This window comes from Dicentrarchus labrax, unplaced genomic scaffold, assembly GCF_905237075.1.
Source record: "Dicentrarchus labrax unplaced genomic scaffold, dlabrax2021, whole genome shotgun sequence".
NCBI classification, from domain to species: domain Eukaryota; kingdom Metazoa; phylum Chordata; class Actinopteri; family Moronidae; genus Dicentrarchus; species Dicentrarchus labrax.
Window position 1 is genome coordinate 20,426,815 of NW_026136701.1, and position 20,115 is coordinate 20,446,929.

The following is a 20,115-nucleotide window of genomic DNA, read 5'->3' on the forward strand; positions in this document are numbered from 1 at the left end:
TGTGCCTGCTGCTGCTGGGGACAGGAGGGAGATCAATTGGCACAGGGCAAGGGTGGCGATTGGGTCTTTTATTCCCATGAGAGTTTGATTCATCCATCGAGCGGCAGGCATGTTAAATACAAGCACACTTACTCTTTCACTTTCTGACTGATTTGCCGGGCTCCTCAGACCTCAGGTACATGATCTGACTATGTAATTAACCAGTGCAGTTTCTTCATCACGTAAAATAAGATTAAACTAATCCCTCAATGTAAAAAAACACAGAGAAAAAAAGCTTCAAATTAAACTAGAAAAGCTACATAAACACTGTTCAATAAGCAGGGCAGTTTAATTTGCATGCATTATTTATTAATTTCTTTGTTTAAAGTTTCACTAAAAAATTAAAAATGGATTCAATGACTATGTCTACCCCGCCTTCAGTAACAAACACATGGAGAATTATCGCTCGACTCCGAGCACTTTATCGTCTTTCAGTTCATTGGTTTGGTTTTCAACATCTTGAGTGTTTAGCTTCATTGTCACCGCTGTCGTAGCACAAACTGAACAAACATATTATCCCATTCCAAGTTGATATGGAGAACTTTTTTGCAGTTTCTTATTTACACACCCGGTAATTACAAAGCAACATTGTTTGTAGAGATTTTTCACTGAAAACAGCTCCCTTTCGCAATTGAAAACTATGAGGGCTGTAAGAGTGAATCAAAATATCGAAGTTGTGGGGCAGACAACTAACTAACTGTTGTAGTTGTTTTAATATACTCACTGTATGCTACCAAACAGCAGATGCACAAAGGTAGCTACTAGCTTGTGAACCAACATAGTAGAAAATTTAGCTGCTAAAGATATTCAGCTATTTTGCTTAGAAGTTGGTGGAAACCAAAACAGAGCAAAAAGGAGAGAGAAAACTGGACATTTGTCAAAAACAACCCTCAAAGAATGATAATGTTGCTCTGTGTCTGCACGATGTGTAAACAGGCAACTATTTACCAACACCATAAAAACTTTATAAGCTAATTATATGTCAGTGTTCTGTTTACAACTTTTTATACAAAATCCAAGCACATTTAAGAAAATTATGAAATCTCTTAGTGAAAGGCCCTAATGGGCGTAACGTTCCTCTACCCTGATATGGATAACACAGCAGAGAGAGGGAGTTTGATTATATTTAAATGAAATTATAAAAATTTGAATGCATGTTTGCACAAAATATCTATTGATGAATCTAGTCTATAAATATTTTTCTGTCTGTTTTATTGTATCAGCTCATAAAAACCAATTCCATTCAGGAGTGTCATGTTCCATTTCCACCTGGCAGCTGGTCACTTCATCATAAATCTCTTATGTATACGTATGATGAGTGCATACATATTACGTAGTGGCCCCAATAGTAGACTATTTTGTATAAACCTGTCTCTGCTGTAATTTACCAAACTCTTGCAGTGTATCAAAGAGAGAAACAGGGAGAAGTCTACATAGAATCAGCTGCCGTTCGTATTTGTAATTTACTTTTAATCTCTAAATAGCTTCAATTTTACTGCATACACACAGTATATACACAGAAATCACCATTTACGTTCTTTATAAATCTTACTTTTCATAATCATCTCCACTGCACTCAGTGTCAGAAAGGGAGGCCTACTAAACGTACCATGTATAACACAATGTGCTCAGGGCAAACACCTTCATTAAACCTTACAAGCCGAACATGCAGCAAGAATCACATTAATTGGTACAAGCCTTGCAGATTTTTGCACCTACGAGCCCTGAATGTTGATGAGGAAGGGGGAAGAGGAAGAGCAGCTCAAGCAGGGAAGAAGCGAAGTCATGCATGGAATGACAAAGTTTAAATGCATACATTTTAATAAGATGTCATTCAAAAAACATCTTTCTGTCACAGTTTGGCAATATACACGGTGACTCTCATCAGCTACTTGCTTAACTATATATAAAGTGTTGGCATAATACAATGTCACTGCAATATGGTTTCCAGAGCATACTTTTAAAACACATTACATTTTATTACTTGATTTAAACCGTAAGTATATTTAGTGATCACCTAGCTATAATGTAAGGACAAGTTGACCAAAAACAGATTCTTCTGCCAAAATAATAATTTTGGAGGCATAACAACCAAATGGTGCTTAAACAGCAAAAAAGCTACATAAAGGTAAATAACACTAAATGTTATTTGCAGTATTACAGGTTGAGGCTTTATCTTCAACAACATATCAACATTTTTGAGAACGCAATCACTATTACTTTTAAATCCAAAATATTTTAAAACACCCCACACTGTCTCTTCCTATATTTCGCACTACACAGTTTGAAACGTGTATTATATTCAGTAAATTCAATACATTTACGTTTTTCTAATTGAACTCTAAACTAATCCTCTGCCCTCCTGCTCCTCATGTTGCTGCTGTTTTTCTTTTAGCACAATACATTCCTGTCTTTGGATAGACGAGGAGCAAAAAAAAAAAACACTCTTTATTGTTTGTTTTAAAAAAAACAGAATCAATGAAGCAATCAAGTTAGCAGATAAACAACATTGTGCTTCACTGAAAAGAGTCTGCATTCAGGAATACTTTCTGTCGGTTTTTATGTTGTTTCTCCTGCTGAAGTGAATGAATACACAGAAGAATGGAATATTTGATGGTTGGACAGACAAACTTACAGAAGAATGTATTAAAGACTGGCAGAAGTTTGAAATGAGACACAATGAAAACAACGAATGAAATGCCCCCACTGGGTTAATCAAAGACGCTTCTGTTGCCCCTCCCAGCTGCGTGTCAGTCATCGAACGCGCACACACACCCATGCACTGTGGATGTGTGTGGGTCGTCTAATGAAGCTGTCTTTGTCCCAATGTCACAAGGTTTAGGCTGCTCCAGTGCTGAAATGAGGCCCACCATGCTGAGCTTGTGGTTTTGAAGCTCTTGTTTTAGAAGTTACAGCAGCGTCACCTCCCACAGAACAGACATTCTGGCAAACGCGCGCAGACATACAATCCGTGCAGCTTCCTTTTTTGTTGTAGCTGAACTCATGGAGTTAGGAGCTCTGCTCACTAAGATCCTAGATATGCCAGGCCTGTCATGTACTGAACTGCAGACAATCTCTCTAATGAGAGTTGCCTAATATAGTTACCTCTGGTGTTTGCTCAGTCTTTACTTCTACAAACACCTCTGCCATCTGTCTGCATCATCCCCTTCATGTGCACGTTCAATGCTGTTCAAAGAAATGTGTGATTATGTTGTTGGGCATGCCTGCAAGCAATCCTGCCCATACATTTTTTGCTAGGATCTTTTCATGTGCAGCTTTACGCTAACTATCAGGGGATGTGATAAATGATCACATTCATCAACATGCACAAACACTCTACTGTACACTTCCTCGTACTATCTCTGTTGGCACATCAGACCCTGTGATATTGTCATCTATCATTAAATTTTCCCTTCTTACAAATGAGGAGAGAATAGCATGCCAATTAATCTTCATCTAACACCCACGGTGCCTAGCAAACATCCCAGTATTACTGGTGCTTTCCTCATTTTGGCACTAGTGTCCGTGCAGCCTCGTTTATCTCCAACGCTCGTGCTTCAGCTGTTGCACAGGCCAGGGAAGCGGAAATCCAAGTCTTTGCATCCGCAGAAATAAGAACAGTGATACAGTATTAAAACCAGGATTATAGTTGTTCTTAATAGTCTTCTCCATGAGTGCACACAGTGCCGAATCAGTCTTAATATTGCCTGGGGTGCATACAGCTCCCCCCACCCCTTCTCTTCACTCTCCCCTGTTACAATATGAAGCTATAACAGAAGAGAGACGAGATTGCCATTTTGTTCCCGGCTCTAATTGCAGATTAAAGACAAAAAGTGGGTCCGGCAGATGAAAATGTCACTACTTTGTCACTTTGCTTTCTGAAGAACGGATCCGCTATTAGCCTCACGTCGCGGCCTTCAGAGCAAATGACTGTTTGAAAGCAGTGGGGGCCTGTTGCCATATGGCACGAGACAGCGACAAAATTGAATAAACAGAGGAGATTTGCGAAAACAACGCAGCAGGAGTGCATCATTAGACAGCAGTTGTCCGTGTGAGAGACTGCAATTCAAATAGGCAGAGGGGTCACACGGAGAGCAACAAAGTGCGAGGATCAGTGTGAGGGCTGCCATAGTTAATTCTTACACCGCTCACTCCCCTTCAGCTACGGAGCAGCGGCAGGCATCAGATATACCGCTATAGCTACAGTATGTTCCCGCTCAAGCTGTTTTTCTATAAGGATATTCCTGTGGAAATATACGAGGGTTAACTCCTCAGAGTGACAATGTGATGCATTATGTATCACCATGGGGGGATTTTTTTTATGCAAGTGGCTCTAGCTCTGGGAGGTCAGGGGTCAGGGTCAGCTTCAGAGCAACCATTCAGGGATTCAGAGCTTTACTTAGGAAACTACAGCAGGGTCAGAAGTTGGTATAATGGAGGGATGCTGGTTTGGTCTCAAGAACTCAAACTTCCCAAATCTTTGAGAGTTGCAACTCTTTAAGTTGATATAATCACCTGGAAATAATTCAAATAAATTAAAACAAAGTAAAAATGTGGCAAATAGGGCAGATTTCAAAGGAAATGGTGTTCAAGAATATAGCCTTATATTGCGTGTATTGCAGGTCAAAAGAAAAACAATAATACAAATGAAAATAGAGTAAAAAAGAAATAGATAAATTGTTAATAAATACAAATACAAAGGGGTTTAATTTTAGGCATGGTTTAGCTGTTTTAGGGGCAATTAAGAAAGAAACTGTTATTTATTAGTATTTACACTAATTTGCCAGTTTATTAAACCTTCTCTAACTGCAATATATCCTAATTTCAGATTCTAATGTTCAGATTTTGTTTAAGAAAGATGTTCGTTCAACTTAATGGTCATTGTTGCATTCAGGCTGCGGTTTGTGGTGCTGCTATACTGTGTTGCATTATACATTTGGTCCGCACCATTTATATCAATGAGAACAGACTAAATATTAGATACTAGAAAACACACTAGAGACAACACACTCTCAACATCAAAGAAGAGATTCACTGACTAAAACAGTTCCGGGCTTATCGCCCTGATGTCTATGGGAAGGTTGCTCCAGAGCCTGCAGCTACAATAACAGAGGCTCAGATTTTTGTTTCAACCAGGGACAAACAACAAGCCCTGGTCACAAGATCTTAAAGTGTTGTATAAGGGGTTCATTAATATATACAATGGCCTGATTGTGGACAGCTTTATAGGTGAAAATCTTGAATCTGATCCAGTATTTCAGTATCTGTTGGTAAACTGAAGCCAGCACAGGTGAGATCGGAGCTCCGCAGCTGCTTTTTACATAAGAGGAATCAGTCTGGAATTTGTGTGCATACATGTGGATGTGTGCATGTACACAGTGCTCTAATGGTGTTTGATCAGGAACAGATTGCTTGTAGGCTCCAGCACATCAACCCAAAGTAGGTCAATAAAAGCAGGTTGACTGTTTCAGTTCACTGTTCACAACTCTAATTCTTCCGCCCCCAAATACTATAGCTAATTTTAAATCATCAGGGCCACTGATGTATTTGGGTTAGGGTGTCACACCTTTCCACTCTGCATTCTCAAAGATTTATATTTCACTGCTTGAAGAAGCATCTGGAGCTTAATAAAACCTAATGTGACCACAGCCCCGGGTCACATTAGCTCAGCCATCTCATTACATCTATGAGTCATCGCTACCAGCACCATATCAGATCAATTCAACCACAGTCAGCGTTGCTTTTGTCTGATTGTTTGTCTTTTTATTTCTCTCCCCCCCCCATAAAGGAAATTGGCCAAGAAGCGTAAGGAGACACTGAACAGCACCCGCCAGGAGATGACAGTGATGGTCAACTCCATGGACAAGAGCTACACAGAGCAGGGTACCAACTGTGACGAGGCGCTGTCCTTCATGGACACACACAACCACACGCTGAACACCCGCAGCGAGTGTGCGCTCACACTCAACGGCCGGAGCGAGTGTGCGCTCACACTCAACGGCCGGAGCGAGTGTGCGCTCACACTCAACGGCCGCAGCGAGTGTGCGCTCACACTCAACGGCCGCAGCGAGTGTGCGCTCACTCTCAACGGCCGAGGTAAGGTGGTCCTGCATCAGCCTACCTGCCTTTTTATGGTCACACACATGCACACACGCACACAACCAAGCATTGTGGGAGCAATTTATTTGGTTTGGTCAGGTGAGAAAGAAATCAGACCTGGCTGCACAGGAAATATTCACACTGGGACAGCCTGAAGTCTCAGTCCTCTTCCTAGTGATCTGTGGATTTAGGAGCATATTCAGGGAGAGAGAAAAATAAAACTTCCTGGTATAAAATCCTCATTTGCAGTTTAAGTTTGGACTGGAATAATATTTCGTTTGACTAAAAATCTCAAACAACATCAAAACTCAGTGTGAGACCGTATGATTTTTTTTTCTTATTACCATGATAAAGGTGTTTTTCCTTTTTTATCATTTATCACATCTAGCATAAATTAGCATTGAATTTAATGAATAATATCTCTTTGTTTTTGCCTTGTTCTGACCGAGTTTATTCAATCCGTGCAAATGATTTGACAGTAATTTTGTAGCTTTTGAAAAACTACCCGTTGTTACCAGCGGTAGTGGTAGTCACTAGGGAACCGGATTCTTCAAAACAGTATTTTTTGACAGAATTTACTTTCATTTGACGGGGAAGACTTTGATATGATTTTGAGAAAGATTGTTTAATTTTTTCTTCAGTGGAAGATTCTGGGACATCCTTTTCCACAAGCCCTCAAGGGTTTGTTCTCCCCTTTTTATATATTCCCTTTTGAAATTTCTTTGATTCATTTTTGTTAAATTAAAAGTAAACTTAAATCAGCAGCTTAAATAATCTACTGTTAGGATTCTGTTGCTGACACCTGCACTATACTATAGTTGTATATCTGTGTTAATACTTGTAATGATAGCCTGAAGGGAATCTGGTGTTTTGATCAATAATCAAGGCTGAGAAGTCAGTCATGTGGTCCTAAACTCAGCAGCGTTCTGTTTCCAATTCACGGAGGACACACACAACACATACTAGATGCACTCCAGTGCGATAACCTATTAATTTTCTCCGTCTCAGGTTAAACTTAATACTTTGTTGATGGACAGCTCAGCTAAATCTGCACCCAGGGCTTGACCTAGTATAATCCCAGTCCAAACCATCAGATTAAAACTGTCTCCACACACCCTGCAGGGGATGAGCCCCAAAGATGCTCTGACCTTGATTAACTGTCTGTTAGTGTGGATGTTCAAATCTGGCCCTCTGTCTGCCAGCGTAAATGATTTAAATTCATTACTTTTTAGTCTGCCTATCAGTGTAATACCTTCAATGCTGTACCTCTCACGCTCTCCATGACCTTATGACTGTCAATAGTGTCATTTTGGCTCAAAACATCATAGCTGACAGTTGCAAGATGAGTCCTCATTCTGTTAGGAGAGAAGACGATAAACCAGAGGGGAATTGACATTTTCTCTACTCTTAGCAGAGCAGTACTCTTAAGTTAGTACATTTACTCAAGTATTTAGTTTTGATGTGCAACTTTCACATTTAAGAGGGACACACTGCACTTTTTCTCCACTGCATGTATTTCAGCTATAGTTACTAGCTACATTGCACAATATTGTACATACAAATCATATGATCGGCAGTATATTAGGAAGTTAAATAGTAATAATAATCAGTACAGTACAACCCTGACAGGGACATTTTGCTGTCCTCATTAATACTTTCTTACAGTAGAGCTGAAATTTAGTTAGGCGATTAGTTAACTGACAAAGAGTCAGTAACATTTTTGGATAATTGACCAAAGGTTACTGGTTCAAAAACTGAATATTTGCTTGTTTTCTTAATTTTCTGTCATAATATCTTTGGGTTATGGACAATTTGTTACAAAAATTGACATTTAATGGGCCGAAAGATTATTCAAATAATTAAGTTAAGTTAGTTGCAGCCTCATTTTTAAAGTGAGACTATGTAACTCATAAAAGAATAAATATTACAAACTTCCTCTTACAAATGAAAAGTCAGATTCATTTGCAATTAAACACACTTTTCCTCTGTTCAGTACACTCAGGGCTTGTTGCTTGCTGTTTGGTTGGTATGGTGGCTAATGTAACCAGACTTTAATGCTGTAAAACAAAACAGCTGGCTTACTGTGACTTTATTTTGCAATTGTTATACTATGTTTCATAATGTCACAAATTAACGTTTTAATTGTTTTATCAAAGTAAGTAAGTAAGTAAGTAAGTAAAACAAGAAGGAAACACACCAGGAAATATAAATATTGTTTCTTGCTTGTGGTCCACCACAGAAACTGACTTGAATGAAACAAGTTTAGTTTTCACACAGAATCTCATTTATGTTTCTAGATCATAAAAACATTTCCGAAAGAAATTTGTAAAACTGTGAAATATTTTTACATTGTGGTATTGCTATTATGACTTCCTGAACACTACTCAGAATACTGCTTCCACCACTAAGCAATGCTAGACTACTGATTGCCTCGTGTTATGCTTTTTTTTGCATCTCTAGCTGGATCATCGCCCTCTTCCTTCACACTGCCTAAAGCCAACACTCTTAGTACTTCCATCCCCACCAACTCCTACTATCCAGGTAAACATAAACTGTATTTCCTCACACTAATCCTGTTTGTCAACAGAGAAGTGCTGACTATGTCAGTGATGTTGAGTGAAACCAGAAGGTGTGAAATTCAGTCATCATGAAACCTGCAAGAGTGTCAGCATGGAAAAAAGACACAATGATTTCAAACAAGAATTAATTAGTTTTATATTCTTTTATGCTCTCTTTTATGTAAATTACAGACTAATACTGAAATGTGTGGTATGAATTCCCCTAATAAAGCTAATATGTGTTTTAAAAATCTGAAAACGATTTCACAAATGAGAAGGTAGATATAATTGACTTTAGATGGCTTTACACTCTGCTGAATCTCTGGTTATAACAGAGAGTGTTTAATATCACTTTGCCAAGATGGAATTTAGCTGTTCAATTAGAACTTCAATTTCTCCAAATAATATGCATAATTGTGTTCTTTATGTAATCAGATTACAGCTCATTGATTAGAATGGAGTAAAGGGCAGCTAGATTTATAATCAATTAAACTTAGTGTATAATTAGCTTTGCTGGAAAATATGATAAGTTTCTTGTTATGCTGCTTGGCAAGAAACCAAAAAACTGTCCATTAGTTTTTGTTGTTGTTGTTGTTGTTGTTTTTTGTGCATTTATCTTGGCTTATTTTATTTACTGCAAACTCTCTTTCCTCCTCCAACTTCTGCACTTGTTATGGGGATATGAGCAGATCCCTTTGTGCCAACTGCTATCTTAGGTGAGACACATTTTCTTTTCCCATTGCTGTTGATTATTTATTCTTACTTCTACGTTGAAGAAAATTACAGAGCATTACATTCATAAGATGACTGTTTGAAGACTTAACTGTGAGGACAATAAAAGCACAGATTTTTTATTTTTTTTCCCCATTTTTGGTTTGGTTGGCTCTTTTACTAAAGATGGCTTCCTCACCTTCATACCTGCCTGCTGCTTCTCCCTCCTCCCACCCCCCTTTCTCCTCCTTCCTCCCCTCTCCTTCTCCCTTTCCTTCCCTGTCAGACGAGGGGGCTCTCCTGGGCTGAGGCTGGCTTCACTCCATCCCATCCGCATTGCGTGTCGTGCGTGTGATGTCACATACATGTTTGACCTCTCATATGCATGGACAGACATGTGGACTGGATGTGGGGGGAGTGTCTAAGGGGGCAACGGGGGGAGGGGGGGCAGTTCGCCCTGGCGCCAAGGGTACAGCGTGCTGAAGCCATAGCAGCTGCACTGAGACACAAAAATAGAAATTAAACAGTGTGAGAGAAAGACAGAAAAAAAAAAAAAAAAAAAACTCTCTCTTAGCCCCTCTCTCCAAACATTTCCAATACGGGATGCGTTCAGTCTGAACATCTAAAGTCTTGCATTAGCTGTGCTGCCCTCCCCTCCCTCCCCTCTCTCCTCACAACGCATTTAACTCCCCTCCCTCCCTCCAAAACAACAACCTTTTCTATTATTCTTTTTAATGTCGCTCCCCCTGCCTTTGGCTAACTGCTAGTGACCTACTTGTTTTGGTTTTGGTTTTTGCCAGTGTTTATTCATCCTGCTCAGTGATAAAATAGAATTATAAAAAAGCATTTTGTTCTTCTGTTAATTATTACCGGCCTTTGTTGAATATGCAGAGCAGCCCAAAGTGCAGCATCTTAAAAGAGTAGGCGCTTTTTATACTAGAGGACCACATAATGGAGCTACTAAGTGGGGCACTAGAACTGTAATAATTTAATACTCAAGGCCAAGAAGAAAGATGCAATAAGCAACTCTACTCTAGCTCCACCACAAGCACCATAGCTGCATTTACAAGTTCACAACTTCCACTTAGGGCTTTTTTTTTTTTTTTTTTTTCACATTAGGGCAACTTTAAGCAGCATCTTTCATCATGACTGCTATGACAGCTGCTTATGTTAGTTCCACATCTAATGAAGCATGAAACAATTAACATAAAATTACGGCAGCCAGAAAAGGTTACATGCTTTCAGTTGTGACACATTCAGTCACAGCATTGTCTCATCAGTTGAGGTTAATGATCAAAACTGATTAGATCATAAAGGATTGGTAATGTTTTTGATTTCATTGCACACTTCTATTTAAAAAAAAATACCCAAAATGTGTATAAATACAGGTGTCACCACACCAGCACATGCAAATATAATTATAGCAATTAGAGAAAGAAATTCAAAATGTCAGAATACTCAAAAAATAATTGGCATCGTTAGAATATGCAAGTCACAGATCTGAAACAATTACAGCTTGTTCCAAAGACGACCAGAATTTCACCATTATTTTCTCCCTTGAAATCCATGACTTCCTTGTTTTTTTTTTTTTTTTTTACTTTTGTCTTGCACTGTTGAAATTGCCCCATCCATCCACTCAGCATCCCCCCTTGACTAGGCTTTCTAGCTAGGCAGTTTGGACTGAGAAGGCATGTGATCTTGCCCTATAGTCTAGCTCTAAAACACTTTACTGTAACAGGTTCTCATGCTGTATTGTTGCTTATCCCCTCTCTCCTCTCTCTTCTCCTCTCTTTCTCTTTACATACGTAACCTCTTATGTATCTGCTATCTAAAAAGTGCCCATTAATGGTAAGTTTTCCCAAGTGGGCCCTGGGTTGGGGGAAGGAGGTGGTGTTTACTCAGAAAGCAAGCCGACAGTGAGAGGCTGCTTCTGACATGGACATTACGACATTTATTGCATGACCAGTGGACATGTTAGCATCTCACCACCCTCCGTACCGTGCCACCAAGCCACCATTAGCCTAGCATGGTCAAAGTACGTACAGTGCCCCATTGGCAGCATCACCCCATGCATTCTCCTCCCATCTCCGCTTCCCTCCTGTTTTTTATTTTTTATTTTTTAGGTTTTGTTTTATTTTTTTTTTCATTTTTCGGGGAAGAACGGGTGGCAGGGGTTGAATCCACGCTGTGTCTGTGTGATGCTTCTGACGGTGCCTGCTGCAACATGCTCACTGTGGCCCACCGCACCCCCTCACATCCTCCTCCTTCATGTTTCTGGACACCCTCCATCGTCCGCTGGCTCCCCACAGCATCTGTGCCTCATGTCTGCCACTGACTGGATTACAGTATGAAAGAGCTGGAATGGACTCTGACTCTCAATATGAGCTGCAGCCCAAACCAGCACACTGTACTGCCAGTACAAAATAAAAAGTAAACTTGTTGTTTTACAGCATCTTCATGTGGATTTTTACAATCGCTCTACACTGTTTCTTGCAGTCGAGGGCCGCTGACTCCTTTCATTCTGACAGTAGCCATATTAAATGCTAATAGTGTAAGCACAAACAGGCCTTGTATTTTAATGGCTATAGGCTGTTGTACAATACAGTTGGCCTGTAATATTAAATACTTTCCAGCTACACACTGAGACAGATGGACCTGAACCTTCCCACCACATGACTCATCCTATTACTCAATGATGTTGTGTTGTTGTGACCATCCATAACAAACAGATTACTAGTCGAGAGTTGTTTGTCAATCTGGAGGGTGGTGACATAATGCTTAACAGTAAATGAGATAATGGGCCATCTGTTAATAAACAGCTCAACAGTTGTAAGTGAGATATGAACTGGTGTGAGTGACACCTAACACCTAAGCAACTTAACTCAACTTTATATGTCGATAAACTCATGAAACATCCCTGCCATTTACTGCTTCAAGCATTATGTCACCCACCTGTATCTTTATAACAATGTACTGATAAATCACCCAACGCTAGCTCCTACCTCTCCGTCCTAAACCTGCTCTTGCCTGTCCCTGTCTTTATGTCCCACAGACGAGAGCCAGAACATGGGCAGCGACACCAGCAGCCTGGTGCAGTCGCATACTCACTCCCTGAGGAAGCGGGAGCCGGTTGATGTGCCGTACCAGACGGGTCAGCTGCACCCGGCGATCCGTGTGGCCGACCTCCTCCAGCACATCACCCAGATGAAGTGTGCTGAGGGCTACGGCTTCAAGGAGGAGTACGAGGTAGGACGCAACCAAGCTGTCTCCCCCCCGCTATAAAGGTTGCAAACACAAATAAAGCCTGCTGATAGACTTGTAACATCTCCACAGAGATTCTTGAAATGTTTATCAGTCTAATACAAGGCTTCATCTGTGTCCTGGTGTACAGCCCCATGTCTCTCTGTATCTGTCTGTCTCTCTTTCTGTCTGTCTCTCTCTCTCTCTCTCTCTGTTTTGCACCGCACAGCAGAACTGTTTTGTTTCTCCCCAGATGCACTTTTATGATAAATTGTTAATGTACCCCGTCTCAGTGTGTTTACGGTGTGATTCGTTTTGTTGTTCATCTGTTCCTTGTTGTTTGCAGCAGTTGTGCGTTTCTGCGTGTGTGTTTGTGTCAAATGCTGCTATCCCCAGTTCGCCCCTCGGAGCCTGTAGACCAACTCGAAATGCAACCCCCCCCCCCACACACAAAAAAAAAAAGTATAAAGAACAGCTATCTGTGTGTTAGCCATGTCCCCTCCTTTTTTCTGCATCAGGTCCGATTAGGCTCCGGCGATGGCAGCCTGCTGCTCTCTTAAGACTGTTGTCACACAGCAGCATTCGTAATCTGACACCATGCCTCTCGCTGACACCAAAACAAAAGCTTTTGCCCCAGAAGAGCATCACTCTCATTTCCTCTCATTAGTGCAGGAGGCTGGCAGGGTTTGGCGGAGCTCCAGGCTCCTCGCTATCCCTCAGCACCACACCAGCCAGCTTCATCTCACCCTGATGCCATGTTGTCACAGACTGGCTTCAAGATACACTTTTTAAATCCTTCTTTTTAAATATCTAATCTAATCTATTCTTTCTGTCTGATGTCACACTGGCCCCCTTTTCACTGGTAGTACAGGGACTTTTTTATTCTTTAATCTCATACTTTAATCTTCTGTCTTTTTATATCACCTTTCCCCATTATCACTTTCTCTTTTTTAACCTGCATCACATCTTTTTCTTCACCCACTGAACATGTTTCCTGTTGCTCTCTCTGTCCTCCCTCCCTTCTGTCCTCCCGAATTCTCTTCTTGCTTTCCCTCACTTCATCTCCTTCCCTCCCTGCTTAGTTCTACAATGTGTGGGCCAGATTTATCAGTAATTAACTCCCCACTTCCCCCTCATGACTGCGGAATTAAATAATGCAGCCTCCCATTGCTACCTGCAGCATCAGATCATTGAGGGGCTGGAGTGCTTTGGGCTGCCCTATGGGCCTAATCTATTATGGATAAAGGTGTTTTGGGTTCACGCGTCCGGCATTGCATGGATGCATAGCAGTCAATCAAAAGGAAGCAATGGTGCAACGAACGATTGGCCCCAGTCCCCTTATCCTGCTGTCACCTAGCCGTCCACAGGCTTTTGCAAAAAAGGCCTGTGGGATGCTTAAAGTGTGTAACGGAGCTCATTCTCACTTGGCTAGAGCGATTCATTTGTATGTTGTGTTCCGCTGCTGTCTTCTCTATATCAATCTGTCTTAAGGTTAATGCCCTTTTAACCGTTTTATTTTTGATGATGAGATTGGAGCCTAGTGCACCTCTAAACCTGTTGACTTACACTGTACTATATCTCTCTCTGACCCATGCTTCTTGTTATTCTGTACGTTAACTTTGGATCAGATAAACGAGGTAAGCCAATACTTTTGGTTATTTGTGAGTTATTGACAGATGGTGCTTGTTGGCTATTCTTTAAGGTCCTGTGGGATTACAGCATCTCGCATATATTATCTAGTCTGAAAAGGGCATTTACCATCAGAAGTTATGCAACTATACCAAAACATTTAACGGTCCTCAGGTGATGAAATGTGTGAAACAGTGACATTTTTTTAACTAATGTCATGTCAAGTCTTTACAACATCACTTTGAAATGTTTTTTTTGTCCATAACCAGAAACTGTGAGATCCATAAAGGCTCCACAACTTAATTCTGATGTTTCTTTATAAAGCTCTTTGAAAGCATACTTACTAACCCCATCAGTTCAATTAAAAGAAAGAGCCAGAATAATTCAAAAAGTAATTAAATATTGTAATAATTTGGAAGATAATGACTCAAACCAGCTATTTCTGATATTAGTTGAGGTATGGGTCTATAAATGCATTGGTGTGTTTCATTATCACATAGCCAAACTCAATGTACCAAAGTTGAGTTACCATTTGGACCAAACAGATGATGTGAATGGTAATTGGAAAAACGCATGAAAAATAACACTGCACAACACTTTGCAAACTCATGTTGTATACTTTGCAAAAGCTTTATAAAGCCATGTTTGATAGAAACTATAACAAAGTATTTGCATGTCCAAATTCTTCTGCACGTTGACGCACAGTTTGAGTGAGCAAATAGTAAGCAGAAAGCAAGTTTATAAATGTTATGTTGTCACTGTATTTCACTTGTTTTCAGCTTGTTTTATGTGAAGGGAAATGTGTTGCACCTAGCCTACTGTGAGAATCCTGAAACTCTATAAGCTCCAACCACAAATGAACACTAGTCAATTTGAATGAGTCTCCTTCTCTCACACAGTAAATGATTAATGAATTCAGAACTCACTAAACAATTCTGCTTCTTTGTGTTTCCATCCTTTTTTTGTTTTTATTTACTTTTTTTCCCATGATGTGTATGTCAAGCACCCTGTTGTCGCTTTACTTTATGTAGGTTTTCCTATGGTGATTGAATGCACAGAGAGTACTGTGCTTTTCACTTACAGTAAGTGGTTACTGACAAAGAAACAGCATAGCAGCAGACACACTGTGCTGGGGCTTGAGTACCGTAGGTTGCCTGTAATTAAAAACATACTAAGCTGGATGTGGGCCAATGGGAATAATTTGAGGATGGTGGAAAAACTACCCGCAGATGCACTAAAGTTAAGTACAACACCGACCTTTGCTACAAAATACTTTTTACAGATGGAGACATCCATTGTTTTTCAATCACTGCCTGATGAATTTAAATTAATTATTCCCAGTATGGGTATATAGCCTTTAAATTGAAAGCTTTCATATAATCTCTACCTCTTGGGAGCTGCTTTATCACCATAATTAGTTTTTTTTCTGTATTCAGGATCTAAACAGCCTGAGGAATGAGACTATAGCATCTGAGACAGGCTGGGTCACTCAGTTTAAGAGAGAACTATTATAAAGTTGCGAGGTAGTGCCTTTCAGCTTGAAGATGATTTGTCTCCGGATGCTCGATATTAGACCTTTATCCTTCAGAGTGACAGAGGGAACGACATTGGCCCGTGCATTTACTCAAGACATAGTGCCACAGGAGTAGAGGCCTATATAATCCGTCTCTGAGACATGCTTCCATCCTCACTGGAAGGATGGGACATATTTTTTAGCATATTAAAGCTGTTTCTCAGTGAAATCACTAATCCTTAGGACTTAATACAGGAATATGTCCTTGTGTCGTGTCTGAAAGACCTTTTATTTGCTAGACAAACGGCCAGCTGCCTGCCATAGCACTGAGATGAATGAAACAATCAAGTGCTAGAACACTGATGATTGAAGACGAAGTGTCCTGCTCTCTCAGACTGGCTAACCGCCGTAAATCGAGCTCTCCGAACAATCTGTTTAACCTCCGATAAATGCTCTCAAATCTTTACTTGCAGATGGTCTGCATTCTAATGTATTAGCTGACTTTTCAAATGTGCATTAGCTGACTATCAAAAAGCCAGAACAATAACATGTTTTTGTCCAGGCTAGTCTGCTTGGAGCCAACCCCACCCGCCCCTGCTGAACAGCGGTGGACTGGCAGTGGAGATGTATTTTCATAATTTGGCTTAATTGTGCCTGGTGTGCCATCAGAATGGAAATCTCCCCAGCGAGAGATGATAAATATTTCATGAGGGTAATCTGAGCGGAGCAGTTTTGATCTGCAGACGATGAGCTGGCTTTATTTTTCCCCGCGACGGGCTGATTGAGTCCTTCAGATGAGGCAGACAGACAGCCGCTGCGGTGTCTCCGCCCGGCAGAGCGGCGCAGGGGGAGAGGTTTGAGCGTGACACCCGCCGCCTCTGCCCTAATGGCACTCTCTGTTTGACACAGCTCCCCGGGAACCACCATCCTCTCTGTGTTTCATGTCTAATAATGATGTGAATATATCTCTCTCTGTGCCTTTTCCTTTCTGTTGCCAATGTTGCCTTCCTTTTTTTTGTAGAGCTGAAAGAGGAAGACTGTGTTCTTTAGCCTGGTTATCATTTAGAGTGCTCACACATGACACCATATTTCATCTCCCCCTCTCTGTTTTTCTGTTTTCTGTCTTTTCAGAGCTTTTTTGAAGGACAGTCTGCGCCATGGGACTCTGCCAAGAAGGATGAGAACCGCATGAAGAACCGATATGGGAATATTATTGCATGTGTGTACAAAGCACCTTCTGAGCGCTCATGAGTTTTTGTGTGCCGTTCCCATTCTTCGGGCTGATTTATTGGCCAGGCTTGTGACTCTGGATAACTATAAGCTGCTCAAACAGAGTTTTATTATCAGCCAACGAGAGCAGCTTTGACCTTTTCCAATCTACTTTTATATTCATCTTCTTGCAGTGTCTTTTTGGTTATGAGAAATAAGCCGTGCCAGCATATGGCACGTAACATGAAGCCTCTGCAATTTTTATAAAAATGCTGAATTTGATTTCAGAATAAATTCAAATTACCTCTCCAAACTTTGCTAATTAATGCAGATTGGGCAGTTTATTTAACCCTCTTTAATCCAAAGATCCACTTTTGGGGATTTTCTTAAAATTCTTAAGTCATTATGTAACTTAAGAATGCAAAGGATGTATATAAAATACAACAAATTATATTTCTTTGAATAAGAATATAATCTAGAGTCAAGGCTGCATAATTTTCATTTCACAACCACAAATGCATGTCCAAAATAATGATATTGTGGTTTGGCCTATTATACAGGGTCTGCATTGTGTTTTCCCTCCATTCTCACTGCTGACCTTATTAACCATTAAATGAAGGTTTATAAGGTCATCGAGCAAGTTTCACTCACCAAAATTCAGATTTCATATCATCAAGGTTTTAAACCGACAGCAGCATCATTGTGTTTGTTATACAAGCTCAGTCACATGACAGCGGCCATTCATCCGCCATGTTGCATTTCTACAACTCTGTTGTCATTCGTGCGACAGCATGATGCCAGTCTGGTCATTCTTCCACTCCTCCATCACCAGTTTCTCTCTCAGTTTTACTATCTGTCCCTCTCCCCCCTTTTCTTCTACTGTTGCCCTCGTTAATATGATTAATTCAATGCTGGTTTCTTCCTCTCTGCCTTCCAGATGATCACTCCCGTGTCAGGCTGCAGGCCCTGGAGGGGGAACAGAGCTCCGATTACATTAATGCAAATTACGTTGATGTAAGTACACACACCAGCCAGCGCCACCAACGCAAAGGTCAATGCGCTTCCTCTCGGGGAGAGAGAGGGCGCTGGTGCCGCCGTCACAGGGGGCCTGAGGGACAAAGCGGCCCTCTCTTTCTGCCCATCATATCCACACACACACACACACACACACACACACACACACACACACACACACACGTACACACACACACAGATAGAAACAGTCACACACACACACTGCCTTTATATTTAACTTTAGAGGGCTGCTGTATCACTCTATTCATTGGATATATTAAGAGGAATGAAGATCAGAGGCTGACAGCGCTGGGAAAGAGAAAAGGCAAACCATCACACAGGGGAAACTGAGGTTATAGTTTTGGACTTTGCTTTGAACAACAGCATGAACATGTTGAGAGTCGAAAATGAGAAGAAAAAGGGGGAGAAGTTCCATGGATGATTAATTAATTAAAAAGTTATAACACTGGATAAAAAAAGACAACACAGTCCACGGCCTTGAATATCACAAGTAGAAGCAAAGCACATAAATGTATTAGTATGGCTATAATAACTTCTGTTGCTTTATTTACATGACAATCATTTTATCAACTTTTATCCATTATGTGAAAAATTCAACTTAAGTTTAGAGAAATTGGGTTCTTTTTAAAAGAAACCCAAATTGCGGCGCCCAAATAGCTCACCTGGTACAGCTGGCACAGAGACTGAGTCCTTGCTGCATCGGCCTGGATTCGAGTCAGACCTGTGGCCCTTTGCTGCATGTCATCCCCTCTTTCTCTACCCCCTTTCCTGTCTATCTTCAGCTGTCCTGTGTAATAAAGGGGGGAAAAGCCCCCCCAAAAAAAGAAACCAATGTTGACTGTTGGTCTTCAGTGTCAGAGTCTTTGTACACTGACTATCCACACCGATCTCCTCCTGTAGCATAATAATGAAGCCATAGAACTAATGCCTTTGCTTCCACAAGAGGACATTCTCTCAGTCATTATTTGCATTCTAATGTTTGGTCATTTTCAGCCATTGAACAAGCAACTAATGTTCACATTTTCCAGTCAGGATTGTCCTGAAAAATCGCAGAGCACTTTCTCAGCCCCACTCTGCTTCTTGTCTAAATATGGCTGCTACCTTCTCCTCTGCTGTTAGACACTCATGGACAGAATAGTGTGTAGTGGACGCTGCAGTTACCTACAGGTTTTGTTATACGTCTTACCACAGGAGAGTACTTGCAGCACAGCACTTACATGCTACTCGAGTGACTTAGCATACCTTTACAGTCAGTAAAAGTCATTAAAAAGTGGCGTGAGACATGCCTCCCGTTGAAAACAGATCTAACCCACTTACCTCGCACAATATAGAACCTCCTGATCTGACCTGATTTGCTGTTGATAGCGGTGTTAGTAGCATGATGTGACCAATCACAGCAGCTCATTGGCCTCTTTGAGCAGATGCTTCCGCTCCATGTGTAATGGCCTGGTGATGTACCTGACTTCCTAAGTGGTTTTTTGCTCAGCAGAGAACTCTCACTCCGTCTCCCGTCTTCTCTTCCCCCGCCCCTCTTATGTGGTAATTTGTAATCTCTTGTTACGCCTTCAAACATAAATTCATAATGCAAGGTGTGCCACGGCAAATGCAGGGGGCTTAAATTATTTACCTTTCCCACTATTCAGTTTATGGCCCATTATGCTGCAAAAAGGGGCGCTGCAGAGAAGACTCTCACAATAGAGAGGGGCCCATTATAAGATAAGAATATACGCATATTAAAGAGGGTCCTGATTGAAAAGGATTTCCACTGCTCTGCCAGCTTCATTGAAGAAGTACTTAGTAGAAATGCAGGCAGATGGGTAATGATGTTTTTGCTCTTCAGAAAGCTTTTTAACCCATCTAGAAGCTTGTCCTGCCCAATAAACTCTTATGTGTCGAACATTTCCCACAGTGTTTGTTATTGTACTCTATTATACTGCCGATTATTTCGAGTCATGTACGAGTAAGCAGAGCTGGTCGGGTATGTTTCTTTTTTGTCTGCAGCTGATTGAGTATTTTCATAAGCATTTAGGAGGCAAGGAAACAGTGTAATAGCCTTTTGTCTGCAGAGTTGTGTTTGTGCGC

At 40.8% G+C, this 20,115-nt stretch overlaps 1 protein-coding gene across 12 annotated transcripts in view; it reads left to right on the forward strand.

The window, feature by feature from the left end:
• LOC127365723 (receptor-type tyrosine-protein phosphatase mu-like) overlaps positions 1 to 20,115 on the forward strand; it is a 153,221-nt gene that overhangs the window by 105,081 nt on the left and 28,025 nt on the right. For 7 of the 12 annotated variants that reach the window (XM_051404118.1, XM_051404152.1, XM_051404135.1 and 4 more), the window contains 7 exons: positions 5,828 to 6,135; positions 8,599 to 8,679; positions 9,386 to 9,412; positions 11,244 to 11,255; positions 12,460 to 12,653; positions 16,921 to 17,008; positions 17,936 to 18,012. In XM_051404118.1, the coding sequence (XP_051260078.1) occupies positions 5,828 to 6,135; positions 8,599 to 8,679; positions 9,386 to 9,412; positions 11,244 to 11,255; positions 12,460 to 12,653; positions 16,921 to 17,008; positions 17,936 to 18,012 (787 nt within the window). The remainder of the gene's footprint in view (positions 1 to 5,827; positions 6,136 to 8,598; positions 8,680 to 9,385; positions 9,413 to 11,243; positions 11,256 to 12,459; positions 12,654 to 16,920; positions 17,009 to 17,935; positions 18,013 to 20,115) is intronic. The other 5 variants (XM_051404173.1, XM_051404213.1, XM_051404205.1 and 2 more) reach the window with 2 other exon arrangements.